This window comes from Diachasma alloeum, unplaced genomic scaffold (assembly GCF_001412515.2).
Source record: "Diachasma alloeum isolate Michigan unplaced genomic scaffold, Dall2.0 Dall_scaffold_01374, whole genome shotgun sequence".
Lineage (NCBI taxonomy): Eukaryota > Metazoa > Arthropoda > Insecta > Hymenoptera > Braconidae > Diachasma > Diachasma alloeum.
Genome location: NW_021681477.1, coordinates 127603 through 145187, shown reverse-complemented (window position 1 = coordinate 145187; position 17585 = coordinate 127603). Strand labels below are relative to the sequence as shown.

At 33.6% G+C, this 17585-nt stretch overlaps 2 protein-coding genes across 4 annotated transcripts; one reads left to right on the top strand and one right to left on the bottom strand.

Moving 5' to 3' along the window:
• The first annotated feature begins 438 nt into the window (after positions 1 to 438).
• LOC107046431 (probable phosphoserine aminotransferase) lies at positions 439 to 9797 on the top strand. Its single transcript, XM_015269039.1, has 6 exons — positions 439 to 563; positions 3205 to 3451; positions 3919 to 4080; positions 4930 to 5024; positions 7689 to 7858; positions 9372 to 9797. Exons 1-6 carry the CDS (start codon positions 510 to 512, stop codon positions 9736 to 9738), a joined length of 1095 nt encoding a protein of 364 aa, XP_015124525.1. The 5' UTR covers positions 439 to 509; the 3' UTR covers positions 9739 to 9797.
• On the bottom strand, positions 9756 to 13931 carry LOC107046432 (guanosine-3',5'-bis(diphosphate) 3'-pyrophosphohydrolase MESH1). Of its 3 annotated transcripts, none has more exons than XM_015269042.2 (4): positions 13819 to 13931; positions 12715 to 12884; positions 10488 to 10819; positions 9756 to 9921 (listed from the first exon to the last, which is right to left on the bottom strand). In XM_015269042.2, exons 2-4 carry the CDS (start codon positions 12854 to 12856, stop codon positions 9802 to 9804), a joined length of 594 nt encoding a protein of 197 aa, XP_015124528.1. In that variant the 5' UTR covers positions 12857 to 12884; positions 13819 to 13931; the 3' UTR covers positions 9756 to 9801. The 3 variants fall into 3 exon arrangements, with proteins under 3 accessions (XP_015124528.1, XP_015124527.1, XP_015124529.1); XM_015269041.2 differs by having other exon boundaries at positions 12715 to 12917; positions 13819 to 13930; XM_015269043.2 differs by having other exon boundaries at positions 12715 to 12917; positions 13880 to 13899.
• Between the last annotated feature and the right edge of the window lie 3654 nt (positions 13932 to 17585).

The window sequence follows — 17585 nt, the reverse complement described above, 5'->3', positions numbered from 1 at the left end:
ATTATTTTTTCGGGTGTCATGGAAATTTCCCTAATTACGAGTGGGGTAACCTCGGAGGTTATAGCTGACGGGGTTACAGAAACATCCAAATTTCATTATTTTTTGTCTTGAGACTGAGATCTGAAAAAATGTGCAAAAATTCTCAATGATGCAGCGTACTCAGACATTTCTCCCATTCATTTTCCAATTTTTTATTATTATTTTGACTTTTCACACGAAACACCTTAAAATATTCTTGTACTCAAGTATAATTTCGTCGCAAAGGAACCCACTCAATCGCGTTGCAGAATCGTCAATCTTCTTGTATTTATTGTTTTCCAACCTGCTCCAAGTCAACAAGTTATTTCCTATTTGAAATCCTTCAGCTCCGCGGATCAGACCGCGAATGGAAGAGGGGGGAGATAGAAGTTTTATATTCCGTAACTTGAGGGACTCGCGACCAGTTTCATCGGCTCGTTCAGTTCATTCCATCCATCTTGAGAAGTAATTCCTACGTTAGAAGAGTAAAAATGGGTGGTAGAGTCATCAATTTCGGTGCCGGACCAGCAAAACTCCCTGAGGAGGTAAATAATTCTCTAATTAATAAATTAAATACTCTGTTAATCGGCTTAGGAGCGACTTTGGAAGGTTAATCAACAGGTGGTTGATCTAAACAGAAATTATTCCTCATTAATTCCTTCTTAATCAGCATCAATTAATTAAATAATAAAAAATGAAAATTCCTGAGTGTTTTCCCTGTTTTAAATTGATAAAAAATGTACTTTTTAATTAATTGTTGTTAATTATTTCAATTATTTAATAAGAAGACGAAATGAATTGATTAATTTACTGTGGAAGAAAATGAGAGAGAATTTTTTTTTCTGTGAAATTCGATGATTGATCCAGTATATTGATTTATTGATCTATTGAAATTGGAAAATTTTACTAATAATTTTCATTTTATCACAAATACTCGATCCCCGTTTCTTATCATGTTTTCGTAACACCAAAGGGGAATTAATCACTCAGATAGTGATTGTGGAGCAATTACCCTGTCGGTCTCTATACATGGCACATCGTCACGTGGAGATGTTTTCTTCATTTTTTTTAAATTTTCATCTATTTGTTTCGATTGAATGTCGTGTTCTTCGATGATTGCACTTGATCACCAGGGACACGGCCCTGCGTAAATTCCAGCATGCGGAGGTCATTCACGCCACGCCGGGATGATTCCCTATCAATATTAATTGAATGTCCGATCGTCTTTAATTTTTTAAATTTTCCATTCGTTATTAAACTTGGCGATACTTCATGAAGATTACTTCACATCCAGCCAGCCAGTTTTGACGAATATCACAGGAAATAGTGGGTTCATGAGAAAATTTTTCTATAAATCTAATCAGTTTCGAAATATTTACAGAATTGGGTCCAGAGATTGACAGGAATATAATTTCCATTATTACATTTCATTAGCATATCAATAGTTGATGAAAAAATTGAATTATGGTTTATTTCGTAATGAATAATAATACCAAATGTATTTTTCATTGCGATACTAATGAGAAATGAAAATGAAAAAAGAAAAAAATAATTTATCAATCAATAATGGTACAAAATTTATTTTCATTATTATATCAATGGAAAATGAAAAACAGAAAATTGCGATTTCTTTCTTTATGAATAATGTGATCAAATCGATTTTCCATTATCATAGTAATGGATAATAGAAAATTGAAAAATCCGATTAGTTTCATCACGAATAATAGAACCAAATTCATTTTTAATTATCATAGTAATGGATAAAAATCCATTCTGGCTCTGCTTCTATTTACTCCAAAAATGGTATCCAATAATATCTATTAAAGTCACAAGATGTGAAAGGCTATATAAACTCTTCTCTTCAGTGAACAATGATAACCGTGTGACGGACCTGATGCCTAATTTTTTGTTCATTGTCCATTGTAACTCGCTATCTGTTCTAGATAGTATTATAATTTTTAAAAAACTTGAAAAAAAAAATTTGAAGAGAATTACAATTTTGAGAGAAAACTGCAGGCGGCTGTATCTTCGATACTCTTCTTCTTTCTCGAATTTCCTAGAAACTCCTTGCATTCTCTCCAATTTTCTGGAAACTCCTTGAATTCTCTCGAATTTTCTAGAAATTCCCTGAATTTCCTCGAAATTTCTAGAAACTCCTTGAATTTTTTCGAAATTTCAAGAAACTTCACAAATTACCTCGAAATGTCTAGAATTTTCTAGAATTCCGATAGATGGCGCTGCACATAACGACCGTTTCCCGCCCAGCCGGGATTCGAACCCGGGTCTCCCAGTTACACGCGGAGCACTCTCCCAACTAAGCTACCGGGAACTATGAAAATTCTCCCAAAACTCGCTATCTGTTTTAGCTCTTCTCTAAAAATATTCAATTAATGAGATAGATTTCATCATTAATTAGATGAGTATTCAATAATGTGTACCTATAATTACTGATTAACTGAGTAATAGAAAGTTTTTATTTATGATTATCATCATAGGGAATGACATTTCGATAATCATTGTCCATTGTCACAGTAATGAATATTTCGACGGTCAACATTACCCATTAACAGAATAATGAAAATATTTCAATTTTCAGTATTGATTACATAAGTATTAGAAAATATTTTTGATTTGATTATTGATTGAATAACTACTCTAAAATATTCAAGTGTAATTCCTGTTGAGATAAATAATAGTTTTTTATTGTTAATTTTCACTCATTGATACGGTATTTGAAAAACGTGAATTTCTCAATACTCATTCATAATATAATGAAAAATATTGACACGTTATTATAGTGATTAAGCAAAAAATATGTATTTGTGGTGTAAAATATACACGATTCTATAAATCTACTTCATTTATCTCACAAAGCAATTAATCAAAGAAATGAATTCAGTAGCGAAGTGGTCAAACGGTTTAAGTCAATTTAGTCTTGAGTTTTCCAGAAATATTTCTGAATGTAAGGAAGACACCGAAATTTTCATAATGACCTTTTTGAAGAGCGATTTGAGTGCTGCTAAAAAGGTTATGAGAAAAATGTTACTATCTCCCTTAGTTTTTGAGATATTCATTGAAAACTGGCCAATAGCCAAAATCGACTTGAACCGTTTGACCACTTCGCTACTGAATTAATGACGTAATCGCAAACGAAATTGATCAATTCTTCAATATGTAATGTTCAAGGTGTTGAAGGGTGTGCAGGAGGAATTACTATCCTTCGCAAACACCAAAGTGAGCATTTTGGAGCTCAGTCACAGGTCAGGTGATTTCGCAAAAGTCAACCAAGATACTCAGGACCGTTGCAGGGAGCTCTTGAACATCCCCAGTAATTACAAAGTCCTGTTCATGCAGGGTGGAGGCACTGGACAGTTCGCAGCAGTTCCCCTGAATCTCATCAGCAAGACTGGAGTTGCTGATTACTTCATAACAGGTGAAAAACAAATTTTCATCAATTTTTTCTTCCGAATGGAGGCTTTGCATTTGACCGATTTTTCGATTTGCTAATTTTGATTGCAAATGGTCTAGAATGTTTTGACACGTGAAGAAATGATGTTTTTAGGGTCGTCTGTATTTATGTATGTAACAAATTTCTTGTTTTTCTCATAAAAAAATGGAAAATATCTTCATATTAGGGGGCTACTCCCCCTCTGCTCGCTCTGCTCGCCGACCCCCATATGACCCTCATATGACCCCCATGACCCTTATTTGGACCCTTATTCTGACTCTTGTGGCTCTTATTTCGACCCTTAATTTCGAGTACCAATTTTTTATCACCAGAAGTCGATTAGGATTTTTATAACATAGAAAGAAAATAAGTCATCTAAAAAGTTGAAAATATATTGATTCTTTAAAAGAAATATTAATGATTTCATCTGATGATTAAATTAATTCTTTCAGGATCTTGGTCGGCAAAGGCAGCTAAGGAGGCAGCTAAATACGGAAAAATCAACCATGTACTGCCGAAAACTAGTTCATACACAGAAATACCTGATCGCGCAGCCTGGAAATTCGATCCCAATGCATCTTACGTGTATTATTGTGCCAATGAAACGGTCCATGGTAACTGTAAATTTTTATTTCTTCTCCTCTATGCATTTCCATCATAGAGTTCCAACAGATAATGATTGGCCAGTTTTTAATGAATATCTCGGAATCTAAGGAAGATACCAAAATGTTTGTCAAAACCTTTTTTGTAGCCCCCAATTCGCTCTACAAAAAATATTTGTTTGGTGAATGACTAGATTTAGGGTGGATGTGGGATGAAAATGTGGAGGGAGATGTCGGGAAAATTACTGATGAGCCGGATTTAAAAAATCACACTTTATTTTGTGGGATCGAACCACTTTGTCAAAACTATTTACACTCTTTGGTAATTTAATTGTTGAATGTCTAATTACACTGATAATTGTCTTTCCCTGTTAATTCGTTGGGTCACTGAATTTAGACTGGATTTAATCAACAGAGGTGATGTACTGAACAAAACGGTGATTTTATAATGACCGATGATGTACTTGATTACTAGTGAACTAGGTGAAGTTCAAGAAGCTACTGTACTCGGTGAGGTGCGATATAAAACTTGTACAGGTGATTTGCCCGAGATAGACTAATACGGTGAGAGGCTAAGCCTAAACTGATTCGCGCGTGTTTCGGTGACTTATGACTGATGACCCGAAGGGTCCCGGAGATTTTCGAAGTAGGCCGACGGTCGACCAGAATGTTCTGGAATTTTAGTTGCGTTTCAAACAAGATTATTATGAAAATTGTAGTATCTCCGTTAGATTCGGAGATATTCCTCAAAAAGTCAGCTGAGGCCTAAGTCGACTTGGACCGTTTTACGGCTTCGCTATTGAATTGATTATTGATCACTATCAATAATTTAATATGTTTATTGAATTCATTCCCCTCTAGGCATAGAATTCGACTACGTCCCTGAGACTAATGGGGTTCCATTAGTTGCTGATATGTCTTCCAATATTTTGACAAGGAAACTTGACATTTCCAAGGTAAAAGTGAACAAAATAATCGGACATTTCTTTTTTTTGCATTTTCGTTAAAGGAAAGGAGACTGCAGTGAAATTTTGAAGCCTTTTGATTCTCTAATGATGAATCTGAGAGTTTTTGGCTCTCCTTAGGAGGCTCTAAATCTTCCGAGTGCCTCAATTTATAATCAATTGAGCTAAAAATTGATTCACAGATAGGGGAAAGTGGAGCAAAATGAAACAGCCGAAAAACGATTATTTGTGGCAATTCAAGCAAAAAAAATTCTCTTATTAACTTTTGTTTATCAACTTTTTTTATTATTGGGAGTACTGACAAGAATAGTAATTTTCGGACACTTTTACGCAATTTACATATGAATTAGTAATTTAGTAATTTTTGTATGCTCCAATCTATATCATCTTAAGGCCCAGGTGTACTATCTTTCGAACGTTATCTCGATGTTTTTTTTCATCTTTTGTCACCTGAAATTGTCAATTAAGTCCTGCATCATGCAGAAGTGTTGAAAAATTATGTATGAATAATCAAAAAAAAGTAGAAAAAATTCTTAATTTTTTCAAAGAGCATTTTTAATTTAGATTCAGAATAAGTTGAATAACAAGAAATTGAAAAATGTATCTGATTTACGGTGGCAAATGGCGGCCTGTCACCCAATATCATGCAGGGGGAAGACTGATTTCGTAAATCTTTCCCCACACTGCACAGAGACATTTCTTAAAAGTTGTAATATTTTGGAGAATTTTTTAATCACACTTTTATCACGTAAAAATGGCAGATGACTACATCTACATACCACTGTTTTGAAAATTGAGATACCTAGCTGTCACTTCTCATGAGGGTTAGTGTTTTGTTATCCACCACGGAAAATGACAGCTAACAGATAATTTGCCACAGCGAATCAAATATTTGTAATTTGCGCTTTTTTCAACTCATTCTGAATCTCAATTAAAAACGCTCTTTGAAAAAGTTCTGAATTTTTTCTTTTTTTGCTTCCGAAGGGAAGCATTATTTTTGGTCGATTTTTCGATTTTCTAATTTTCATTGCAAATGATCTAGAATGTCATGAAACGTGAAAAAATGATGTTTTTGAGGTTGCGTCTGTACGTATGTATGTGCAGAATGGCTGTTTTGGGGGTTTATTTTTAGAAATTTTAACATAAATACGGTGAAATTCGCAGATAAAAACTTGAAATTTTTACTGATGATAGCTATGAATAAGCCCCACTTTGTGGCTCCATTTGGGCTCAATCGGTCCAGTAGTTCCTGAGATATTGCCAATTGTTTAAATTTCGTTTTTCAGCTATATCTCCTCAATAAATGCACCGATTTCAACTTTTTTTTTTCAAAATATTCGTCTCGATGATCTCTACCTGAATCATTCATAATACATAGACCAATCACTGCTGAGTCTAGGAATATTGCCGTTAATCGGTTTTTTTGTGAAAAACGTTGTGCGCGCGATAACTCGATAAAAAATGTTAATATCGATTTGAAATTTGGTATGCTTGTAGCTTTTATGACATAGATGGATGGTATTTTGAATGGGCAAAATCGACCGAGCGGTTCGCGAGATATTCAATTTTTTGTAGAAATCCATTTTGGCAAATATCTCCTTAACTATTCGAGGGATTAAATTTTTTTTTTTTTTAAAATACTCGTCCCAATGACCTCCATCTGAAGCACCCATAATATATCGAACAATCGCTGTTGAGTCTAGAGATATTGCCGTTAATCTGTTTTTTTGCGAAAAACGTTGTGCGCGCGATAACTCGATAAAAAAGGTTGTTGTTGACTTGAAATTTGGTATGTTCGTAGCTTTCATGACATAGACGAATGGTATTTTGAATGGGCAAAATCGACCGAGCGGTTCGCGAGATATTCAATTTTTTGTGGAAACCCATTTTGGCCAATAACTCCTTTACTTCTCGAGGGATTAAATTTTTTTTTTTTTTAAATACTTGTCTCGATGACCTCCTATTCCATATGAAAGAAGAAAAGTTGCACTATGGAATACCATCTGGAATGAGAATGATTTTTTTGAATTCGAATGGGACGTGTATTCATCAGCACAGATCAGTCTGTTTTGGAAAATACGAATGAAATCGAGAGAAATAATTGAATCGGAGTAAAACCACATAATTTTACATATGAAATTTTTAAGAGGACGAAATGATTTTATATACTACGGTTGAAATAATAAAAATAAAAAATAGACGATGCACTTCTTCCCTTCGGAAGCTTATAACCAATGTAATTGGTAGCAGAAAAATGAAGACTTTTGACATAACAGTGTGGTGTCACAAGTCTTCTGTCGAATAGGGTCGGTCGCCTGCTTGTTTTTTATCGTTCTGTCATAATTTTTGGGAATTTCTACATGGTGTACAGTCGTTTACTAAAGTTCTGAAACAAAATACATAGGATCCAAGTTCAGATCGTTTCAGATACTAATGATTGTACCACTCAATTGACAATTTTGGATTACGAAAGATAAAAAAAATCCAGATAACATTCGAAAGATAGTACACCCGGGCCTTAATGTCAATATTTATCAGAATTTTTTATCATTTTTCCGAAGATTTTTTATTTCGACGAACGGAATAAATATTTCCCCTAGATTTCCAGAATGAAAAGGTCTATTGGCAGGAATGAATGGGAGACTTTCGTTTCAGTTCGGAGTAATCTACGCTGGAGCCCAGAAGAACATTGGCCCCTCTGGAGTGACCCTCGTGATCGTCCGAGAGGACCTCCTGGGCAAAGCACTGCCCATTTGCCCTTCAGTTCTGGATTATACGGTCATGGCAAATGATAACTCTCTGTACAACACGCCACCGACATTCCAGTGAGTTACTCAATCTCTCATGAATGTTTCTCTTATCTCTCGTACTCAATATTTCGTAATTGTTGGGAGAGATTACCACCAGCAGACTCGTCTATTTCGTGAAAAATGTTTATCTTCAAGAATTTCGCATTCACGTGTTTTATTTTTCTTTTAGCATGTTTATGTGCTTGCATTTTTGTAGTCATGTGAACATTGTTGCATCCAATGTTCACATGAAAGTTTTTGTAGAAATTCCTGAGCTCAACATTTCCAATTTTTTTTATTGATTTTCTTAATCAGAGGAGAAAAGGAGTGAAAACAGTTGTCAAATTTATGTGGAGGAATTTATAGGGAAAATATCTCAATAGAAAAAGTTGCATAGAAAGAGCAAATTCTACTGATTTCTCCTGTAAAATACTTTCGATTGTACGTTTTTTTTTCAAGGCAGAGAAGCTGCGAAATTATGCAATAGAAATTCATTAGAAATCCAATAGAATTTTCCAGTGAATTCGCTAGGTTTTTCTTCAAAAGTCTACGACATTTCTATCGAACTTCCATTGAAAAATTTGTTAATTTTTCGCTGATTTTTTTGAAAAATTCTACACTTTTTCTGTGACTGTTTTAAATACCGATTTTCAATACAAAAACATTGTACAGAGAGAATCAATAGAATTGGATTCTTCTACACAACTAATCCAATTGAAAAAATTTCCACAAAAGGCCTGGGGTCAAATTTAAAAAGTTTTTTCATTTGATTTTCTTAATCAGAGGGAAAGAAATTAGTGAAAAAAAGTAGGAAAATTTATGTGGAGGAATTCCTATAGAAAATATCTCAATAGAAAAAGTTGAATAGAAAGAGCAAATTCTACTGATTTTTCCTGTAAAATAACTTTTGATTGTACATTTACTATAAAAAATGTGCAGCTGCAAAATTTTCCAATAGAAATTCAATAGAATTTTCCAGCGAATTCGCTACATTTTTCTATGAAATTTTCCAGATTTCTATTGAACTTCTGTTGAAAAATCTGTTAATTTTTCGCCGATTCTTTTAAAAAATTCTACCGTTTTTCTACAACTGTTCTAAATATCAATTTTTAATAGAAAATATTGTATAGAAAGAATCAATAGAATCGGATTCTTATATACACCTATTCTATTGAAAAATTTTCTCTGTAAGTTCCTTCTCAAAATTTTCCAAGTTTTTTTTCTCTGATTTTCCCAATGAAAATGAAAAAAAATTAGTGGAAAAAACTTTAAAAACCTATGTGGAGGAACTCTTATAGAAAATGTCTCAATAGAAAAAATTGTACAGAAAGATCAAATTCTACTAATTTATTTCCATGAAATAGCTTATATTGAACATTTCCTATAAAAAAAGCGCAGTAGAATTTTTTCCATATAAGTTCAATCGAAATCCAATGGAATTTTCCAGCGAATTCGCTAGATTTTTCTATGAAATTTATTCGTGCGCATCAAGATCGCCAATATCATCATTCCGTTCGTCAATAATGAATTCCCACTATTTCCATTGCAGAATCTACGTAGTTGGACGTGTGTTCGACTGGATAAAACAACACGGTGGAGTCGAAGGAATGGAGAAGCTCTCGATAATTAAGAGTAAACTAGTCTACGACGTTATCGAACAGTCCAACGGGTTCTATAGTTGTCCGGTCAAGTCACACTCCAGGAGCAGAATGAACCTGCCCTTCAGAATTGGGAAGAATGACGAGGAGCTAGAGAAAAAATTCCTAGCCGGAGCTGCGGAGCGTGGAATGCTCCAACTCAAGGGCCACAGGTCTGTGGGCGGCATTAGGGCCTCTCTGTATAATGCAGTGTCGGTTGAAGATGCTCAGGAACTTGCCAACTACATGAAGGAATTCTACAAGGCTCATGCCCAGTGAACACAACAATATTATTATTATTTTTATAAAGAATAAAAACTTTATTGATCAGTTTCAAACGGTTCAGGCACTTTTCTTCAACATTTTCTCGTGCTCCATTTTTTCTGATGCAAATATTTCATCTAGAATTGCCTCCAATCTTTCATTTGTACCCCTGCAGCCCTGGATGACTTGCTCTGCCCACTAGAAAGTTAAAATAATTATCAGTTCTTATTTTTTGGTTGTTTTGAAAATGAGAAAGTGAATCGGGTTTTTCTTAGAAAAACAAGAATTCAATAAAAAAACAAACGAATTTGCTTGAAAATTCTATTGAGCTTCTATTGAAAATTCCCACGGCTTTTCAGTACATTTTTCAAGAGAAAATATTGTACAAAAAAATCGAAAAGATTCGACCTTTCTAGACAATTTACTCTGTTGAAATAATTTCTATGGAAATTCTTCAAGTTTTTTTGTTTAATTTTTTTAGTAAAAAGAGAAAAAATACAGTGGAAAAAACAGAAAATTCATTCTGAAGAATTCCTATCGAAACAGTTGTCTAGAAAAATGAAATTCTATTAGCTCTTTCTACAAAATAATTTTAATTCTGCATTTTCTATAAAAAAACGCGCAGTAAGCTGCGAAATTATTCAATAAAATCCTCCAAAAACTAATAGAATTTTCAATAGAAGTTGAATAGAAATTCAATTGAATTTTCCACCGATTTCACCAGGTTTTTCGATGAAATCCCAATCACGCAAATGGCTTATCACCTTGAAATATTCATGAGCTCTCTCAGCAGTCCATCCAACAGGAATTTCTTTCCTCAGATCTCTCAGATTATAAATTTTGTCTGCTAATTTGACTAGTTTAGCCTCGTGACTGATGTGAGGAGAGTGATCAATCTGCAGTTGTTTTCTCTCCATTTTCGGTAATGTCTTGTCGTCTGTCACTTCAGACACCACGAGCTTGACTTCGGAGCCAAATTCTCGTTCGATTTCCTCGAAGGTTGTCTCTGTGTCCTCCACTGTATCATGGAGAATTGCGGAGAGGATGACGACTGGGTCGTGGACGTCCCCTTCTTCTGTGAGAATATTTGCAACTCCTGAAATTCAATGAATGATTTGACGAATTCTTTCATTTATTCTTGATATTCAAGTATCTTTTACAGTTTGGTACAGACCACTTAATCAATTAAAAATTATTCCGAAAGAATCATTTTTATGGTAGAAAATTGTTTACTTGTAAATTATTTATAAAAAATGCTCTCAATTTCCCAAAATTGCAATTTTTCTATTATTTTATCAATCTTTCTCCAAAAGTAAATTTTCTAATTTTTTTTTCAGATTTTTAAAATGTTTTCTGATAGTTCAATATCGAGATTAAAATTCAGACATGCAAAGTTCAAATAATAAAATCATTGTAAAATATTCAGAAGCTCGATTCCGAACAAATGATTTTCATGCTTGAAAAATTATTGTTTACAAATTATTTATAAAAAATACTCTGAATTTTCCACAATCACGAATTTTTAATCATCTTCCTCCAAAAGTACACGCAGGAAAAAATTGAATAGAAAATTCTAGTGAATTCGCTAGAAGATTCTATTCGATTTCTATTGAACTTTCTATTAATTTTTGACCGATTCTCTTAAAATGTTCAACAGAAAATATTCATTAGAAGAAAAGAAAAATAGAATCCTATTTTGTTATATAACTTATTCTCTTGAGATATTTTCTATAGCATTTCCTCGGCTCAAATTTTCCAAGTTTTCTCATTCTATTTTTCTTTTATTCTCATCAAGAAAATCAAACAAAAATATTTCGAAAATTTGAGCCGAGGAAATTTTCTAAAAATATCTCAAAATAGAATAAGTGTGTGTGCATACACATCATAACACACACACAAAAAATGTAGAAAAACCTTGCGAATTGGCTAGAAAATTCTATTGGATTTTTATAAAACTTGTTCTGAGACTTCTATCAGCTTTTTGCCGACTCTATTAAAAAATTTCGCAGCTTCCTGCGTTTTTTTTTCAATAGAATTTTCCAATAGAAAATATTTTATACAAAAAATTAACAGAATTGAATTCTTCTATACAATTTATTCACGACGTTTACATTTACTTTACTTAGTCGTAAGAGCGATGTAAAAGTTGTTCCAAGAGACCCATGTACTCTTTAGAAACAATTAATTGTTTAGAAAAAAACAATTGACACGGTATTCTATTGAGATATTTTCTATAGAAATTGCTCGGCTCAAAATTCTCCAAGTTTTTCCTTTTTATTTTGTTTAATTTTATCAAGAAAATCAAACAAAAAAACATGGACAATTTGAGCCGAGGGAATTCAATAGAAAATATCTCAATAAGTTGTATGCAAAAATCGAATTCTTTTGCCTTTTTCAAGAGAATATTTTCTATTGCACATTTCAACAGAATCGGTCAAAAACTAATAGAAAGTTTAATAAAAATCAAATAGAATTGTCTATAGCGAATTCGCTAGGTTTTTCTATTAAATCTTTCATACGTGTAAATTTTCCAATTTTTTATTCAGATTTTTAAAATATTGTCTAACGGTTCAATACCGAGCTTCAAATTCAGGCTTGCAATGTTTAAATAATAAAATCATTGCGAAATGTTCGGAAACTTCGGGTCAAATGGGGCTAATGAAAGCCCCACGCTTTGACGTTCGACTACAAAAGTATAATAGTATATTTCGTAACGAGTGCGGAAAAGAGTTTTTTGGCTTGTAGGAGGTTTATACCACGAGCCGAAGGCGAGTGATATAATCCCACGAGCCAAAAAACCCTTTTCCCATGATTATCGAACGATATTTTTCATCACAATGTGTGGAAAAGAGACGTTTTAGGCACGCGAAGCGTGCCTAAAAAGTTACTGTTTCGCACAGCGTGATGAAAAACCATTTTACTGAAGAAAAAAATAGCCGAAATACAAGGATGTCCTTAATTGTTGGAAGATCAGAAGAATTTGTTAATTACCCAGGGGATGATTTATGTAAGGAGTTCCTTCTTTATCCATTCTTTTCTGTCTTTTGTGTTTTTTTGCAGCGAAATCTGAACATTTTAGCACCAGAGACAGCAATTGTCCTTTAGATAAATCTCTGGGCGATATTGTCGTCATTTCCGAGATTTTTATCGCGGAAGAACTTCTGAAATTTGTGAAAAGGAGCGAGGAACATAACCTGTAAAAGTTCGATGATAAGATTGGATGGGTGAGCTAGATGGTAAGAGGGGACAAGGGCAAGTCTCCTCCAGAATTTTGCACATATCCGCGAAAACAGCGGTTTTAGATGAAAACGTCAGAAAAAAATTTTTGTAGAGAATATTAAAAAAAACAATAGATGACTGGACTTGTTCACTTGTCATAATTATAACATACATCCCAGTAAATATTGGGCTCACAATTTGCTGGCAATTTGCTTGCTAATTTTCCGCAGTTTAGGAATAAAAATGTCAACATAATGACGACAAAACTGTCCGATAACTCATCTATTATGCATCAGCAAGTTATCATGAGAATTATCCGTAAATTTGCCGATAAGTTTGCCATCGAAAAGCAGACAAAATAAAGCCAAATTTTTGTACAAAATTTGATGACAAATCTTCAACAAACGAAGGGATTGTTTTGCTTTCAAATATTGTCATTATTTGTCTTCTAATTTGCTGGTATAGTTGAAGGGTGGGGCAAAGTTGATGTCGGGCTTAAATTTGTTAAATGGTGATTTATTTGAGGGTTACGATCCCGTGGTTATCTACCGATTATCTACCGAGCAACAATGCAAAAATGCCATTGTTCCACTTTGGCCCACCCCCCTCAATATCTTATTATGAACAAAATTTGTCAATATTGTGATTAAAGCAAATTCAAGTAGTGGTATATCGCGGGAATACTGCGTTCGATTTTGAACTCTCTGGAGTTGTAAGTTCCAGAGATCTGACCTATACAGAACAATATTTGCGATAATTGTTACACGCCGAGGTATTCTTTGTGTAACTGTTTGTTAAGATGAGGAAGGATTCGATGAGAGGAAATGTTAGAGGTGAGGAGACTTGGGTGGTTGGAGACTTGGAATAATCACTCACGATTCTAACAGTTAATGTCGTTTTATTTTATTTTAACAGTTAATAGATGATACAAGAGTACCTCCGTTGAGGTGTTTTCTTTGCGAGGTAGAGATCGATACTGATTAAAAATATTAAAGTTGAGGACAAGTTGGAACTTGAAAGTAGAAGGGATAGAAAAGTGGAGGAGGAAAAATGGTTTTCTGAATTTGCAAATGATTGGTTAAAAGGACCTGTGATGGGAGGGACAATAATTATGATTGGACAGGTGTCGTTGAAAATTTAGGAGTGCAGGAAGTACGGAGAGAGGGAGAGATTGGCGCGTCTTGGGCCTATTCCCCAATAAAGGGCGTCTGGGCGAAAATATTGAGGGACCGTGGAGGGTCGAGCGCAATAAAATGGAAAAGAAGCTATAAAGTAATTTAAAAATACAAATTTTTGAGTTGAATGAAGGGATTAGGACAATTTCTGGCAGTGATTAAATTTCTGAGAAATGTCCTTTACAAAATTTTGGTAAATATGAGGATTATTTCAATAAAATAATTTAAGAGAGTCTAGAGGAGATATTTAAGAAATATTTTGAATGAGTTTACACATTTACAATTTGTCGAAAGGACGGAACTGAATTTAATTAAAATTCTACGAAATACCTTTGGGAAAATTATTTGAATGGAGACGGGAAAAAATCTAAGAAAATGTCTCAAAATAATTAAATATAGAAAAAATGTAATTTCGCGTGTTTTGACACGCAACAAGTAGTGAATAAAAGTGGCTATATCTTTTCTGAACTTCAAAGTCTATTGATAATTTTGAGGAGTCAAGGAATTGGATCAAAATAAAAATCTTTCAAAACCCTCACCATCGTCAATCATATAGCCAATTTTTTCTGTGGTTGTGTATGAAATAAGATGACTTCTAAAATATTTTCACATTTTTGCCACGTCTTGTCAACAGTTGTATTGTGTTCTAAGTTGTCTTCACACACCTGTAACATGCATAAAAATCAAACAATTCAATTTGTTTTTTTCTCTTCAAAATGTGCATCTTCTGACACAATTTTCAAAGAGGAATTTTTTAATAAAATTTTCAGTGAATATATAGGACCAGAAAACAATTTTCCACCAAAGGCCAAAGTTAAGATCCCATTAGGTGGCTCCCATTTTCAATTTGAATATACGAATTCATGATGAAAAATTAAAAAGATATCAAAACTTCGTCTGCATTTGAACGTGGATGCATAATGTAAATTTGTCGCTTGAAAAATCAATGCACCTTATTCAGATCTCAAACAATTGAATGATTTTTTATGTGTTTCAATGGGATCTTCACTTTGGCCTTTGGTGAAAATATTTATTTTGGAGCCAATATATCCACTGAAATTTTTATAAACAAANTCTTCAAAATGTGCATCTTCTGACACAATTTTCAAAGAGGAATTTTTTAATAAAATTTTCAGTGAATATATAGGACCAGAAAACAATTTTCCACCAAAGGCCAAAGTTAAGATCCCATTAGGTGGCTCCCATTTTCAATTTGAATATACGAATTCATGATGAAAAATTAAAAAGATATCAAAACTTCGTCTGCATTTGAACGTGGATGCATAATGTAAATTTGTCGCTTGAAAAATCAATGCACCTTATTCAGATCTCAAACAATTGAATGATTTTTTATGTGTTCCAATGGGATCTTCACTTTGGCCTTTGGTGAAAATATTTATTTTGGAGCCAATATATCCACTAAAATTTTTATAAACAAACAGAATAGGTACAACCGCGAAAACAAGTATTTTTAAAATTTTTTTGACGTTTTTGAAAGGAAAGCGATGGAAGAACGAAGAAAAGAAAATTGACCATTTCCGTATGAAAAGTAGGTCAAAAGACACACATTTTGAAAAAATGAAAATAAATTGGTTGATTTTTACGGAAGATGTAGGTGTTCGAAGACAAAACTTGGAATAAAATATATAATAACTGCTCGCAGAATGCGTCAAAAAAATCAGGAAAAATTTGAGAAGTCATCATATTTCACATACAACCCCCAAAAAAATAGGCTTTATGATTGACGATGGGGAGGGTTTTGACCACGTTGAGATCACATGGCATTGCCCATATATTATTGATGTAGAAATATGAGAATCTAATGTTCCTTTCAGTCAAATACCTATTCATTACGGATTTGTAGAATTTGAAGAATTTGAAATCTATTTCTCATTAATTTTTCCAACATCCTTTTTGCCATAATCACTTCCACAAGATGAGAAATTAGATTTAATTATTCCATATTTCATATTTATTCACTTATATGGGTAATTCCACCAATTACCAACTGACCATTTTGCGCCAAGTCTGGGATTTCGACAAAATCATGGCAAAAAAACTATCTTTTATGAAAAATAAAAAAAAAATCTTGATTATTTTTTCAATCCAAATTTCAGTCAACAGGATTAGACCATTAGACATCACATGGTACAAAGAACATGGTTTTCAACTGATAATTATAATTTTTGAGGTATAAAAAAGAAATCTTTCAGTGGAGTGAACCCCTCGTCGAAACTAACAGATCAATTTTGTCTCATGGTGCAATCCTGTTGACCGAAATTTGGATTGAAAAAATAATCCCCCGAATACCACTCGAACTTCAAAATTAATCAGGTATTTGCCTCAATGTTCCCTGCATACAAACAAAGTCGTCAAGTATTTCAGAAAAATCACTCGCGCTTCGCGCTCGTTATTTTTTAATTGAAAAAACTTGACTCCTTCGTTTGTTTGCAACGAACCTATCGGGAAATACCCAATAATTTTGAAGCTCTTGTGGTATAATAAGTGATAAATTTTGGGGAACCGGGTCACAAGCGCGATTTTCCACTTTTTTGTACAGAAAAACTTCATTTTTGCCGTGAAAAACCCATCGGAATAAAAAAAAATCATTTTTTTCTGGAAATTCAGAATTTTTCCGACGAATTACCCATGGAATACCAGTTATAATTATAATGGAATTACCAGTTATAATACCCCGGTGCTTGAAAATTATCGAGTATTTCCCGAAAGTTTCGTTGCTTAGCAACATGTATATGAAGTTTGGCAGTATCAAAATCCCGAGCGCTTGCGCGAGGTATTTTGTGCCAAACTGCATGCACATGTTGCTAAGCAGGGGAATTTGAGGGAAATACTCGATTCATTTTCAAGCACGAGGGGTATTCGGCGGGTTATTCCCCCCTATTCAAATCTCGATCAATGGGAACTGGGATTTGACATTTTCGTGGCAAAATGAACATTTTTTTCTCCAAATCGTCTTTTTTTTCTCCATCATTTTCACAAATGTCACTACTCTTTGATGTTTCTTCAACTGTCTCGGGTTAAATTCCTACGGAAAACTTTTGTTTATTGCTTAGCAACAGGCGTGGTATTACATAAAAATTATCGATATCATACGCACCACGTGATGTCAAATCCCATGCTCCTATTGGTCAAGATTTGAATGGTGGGGAATAACCCATATAATTTGTAATTGATCTTTTAGTGTCAAGAAAACCTTTTTCAGAATCATATTTCAACACATCTGACATTTTTACAGATATAATTTTGTGATTCGTAGTTTATCTCTTCAATCCATTTTTTTTTCAATGTCAGGAAATATTTCTATCAGATCCAAGTTATTCAATACATGTAAATTGTAGAATACGTGGCAATCTCATTGTCAATCAAGTCATAGTCAAGAAGAACATCGAAAACATATTCCAGTATACTCACAACTCGGTGATGGGCAAGCTTAATACTTACTGAGTA

Bases quoted from the DNA above. Each gene is read 5' to 3' on its own strand.
- LOC107046431 (XM_015269039.1), top strand. From the start codon at position 510: ATGGGTGGTAGAGTCATCAATTTCGGTGCCGGACCAGCAAAACTCCCT. The intron at 4,081-4,929 runs GTAACTGTAAAT...ATTCCCCTCTAG, and splicing joins TGCCAATGAAACGGTCCATG to GCATAGAATTCGACTACGTC. The intron at 5,025-7,688 runs GTAAAAGTGAAC...CTTTCGTTTCAG, and splicing joins GGAAACTTGACATTTCCAAG to TTCGGAGTAATCTACGCTGG.
- LOC107046432 (XM_015269042.2), bottom strand. From the start codon at position 12,856: ATGACGACAATATCGCCCAGAGATTTATCTAAAGGACAATTGCTGTCT. The intron at 10,820-12,714 runs GTAATTAACAAA...ATTGAATTTCAG, and splicing joins TTACATAAATCATCCCCTGG to GAGTTGCAAATATTCTCACA. The intron at 9,922-10,487 runs GTGATAAGCCAT...TTAACTTTCTAG, and splicing joins GAGCTCATGAATATTTCAAG to TGGGCAGAGCAAGTCATCCA.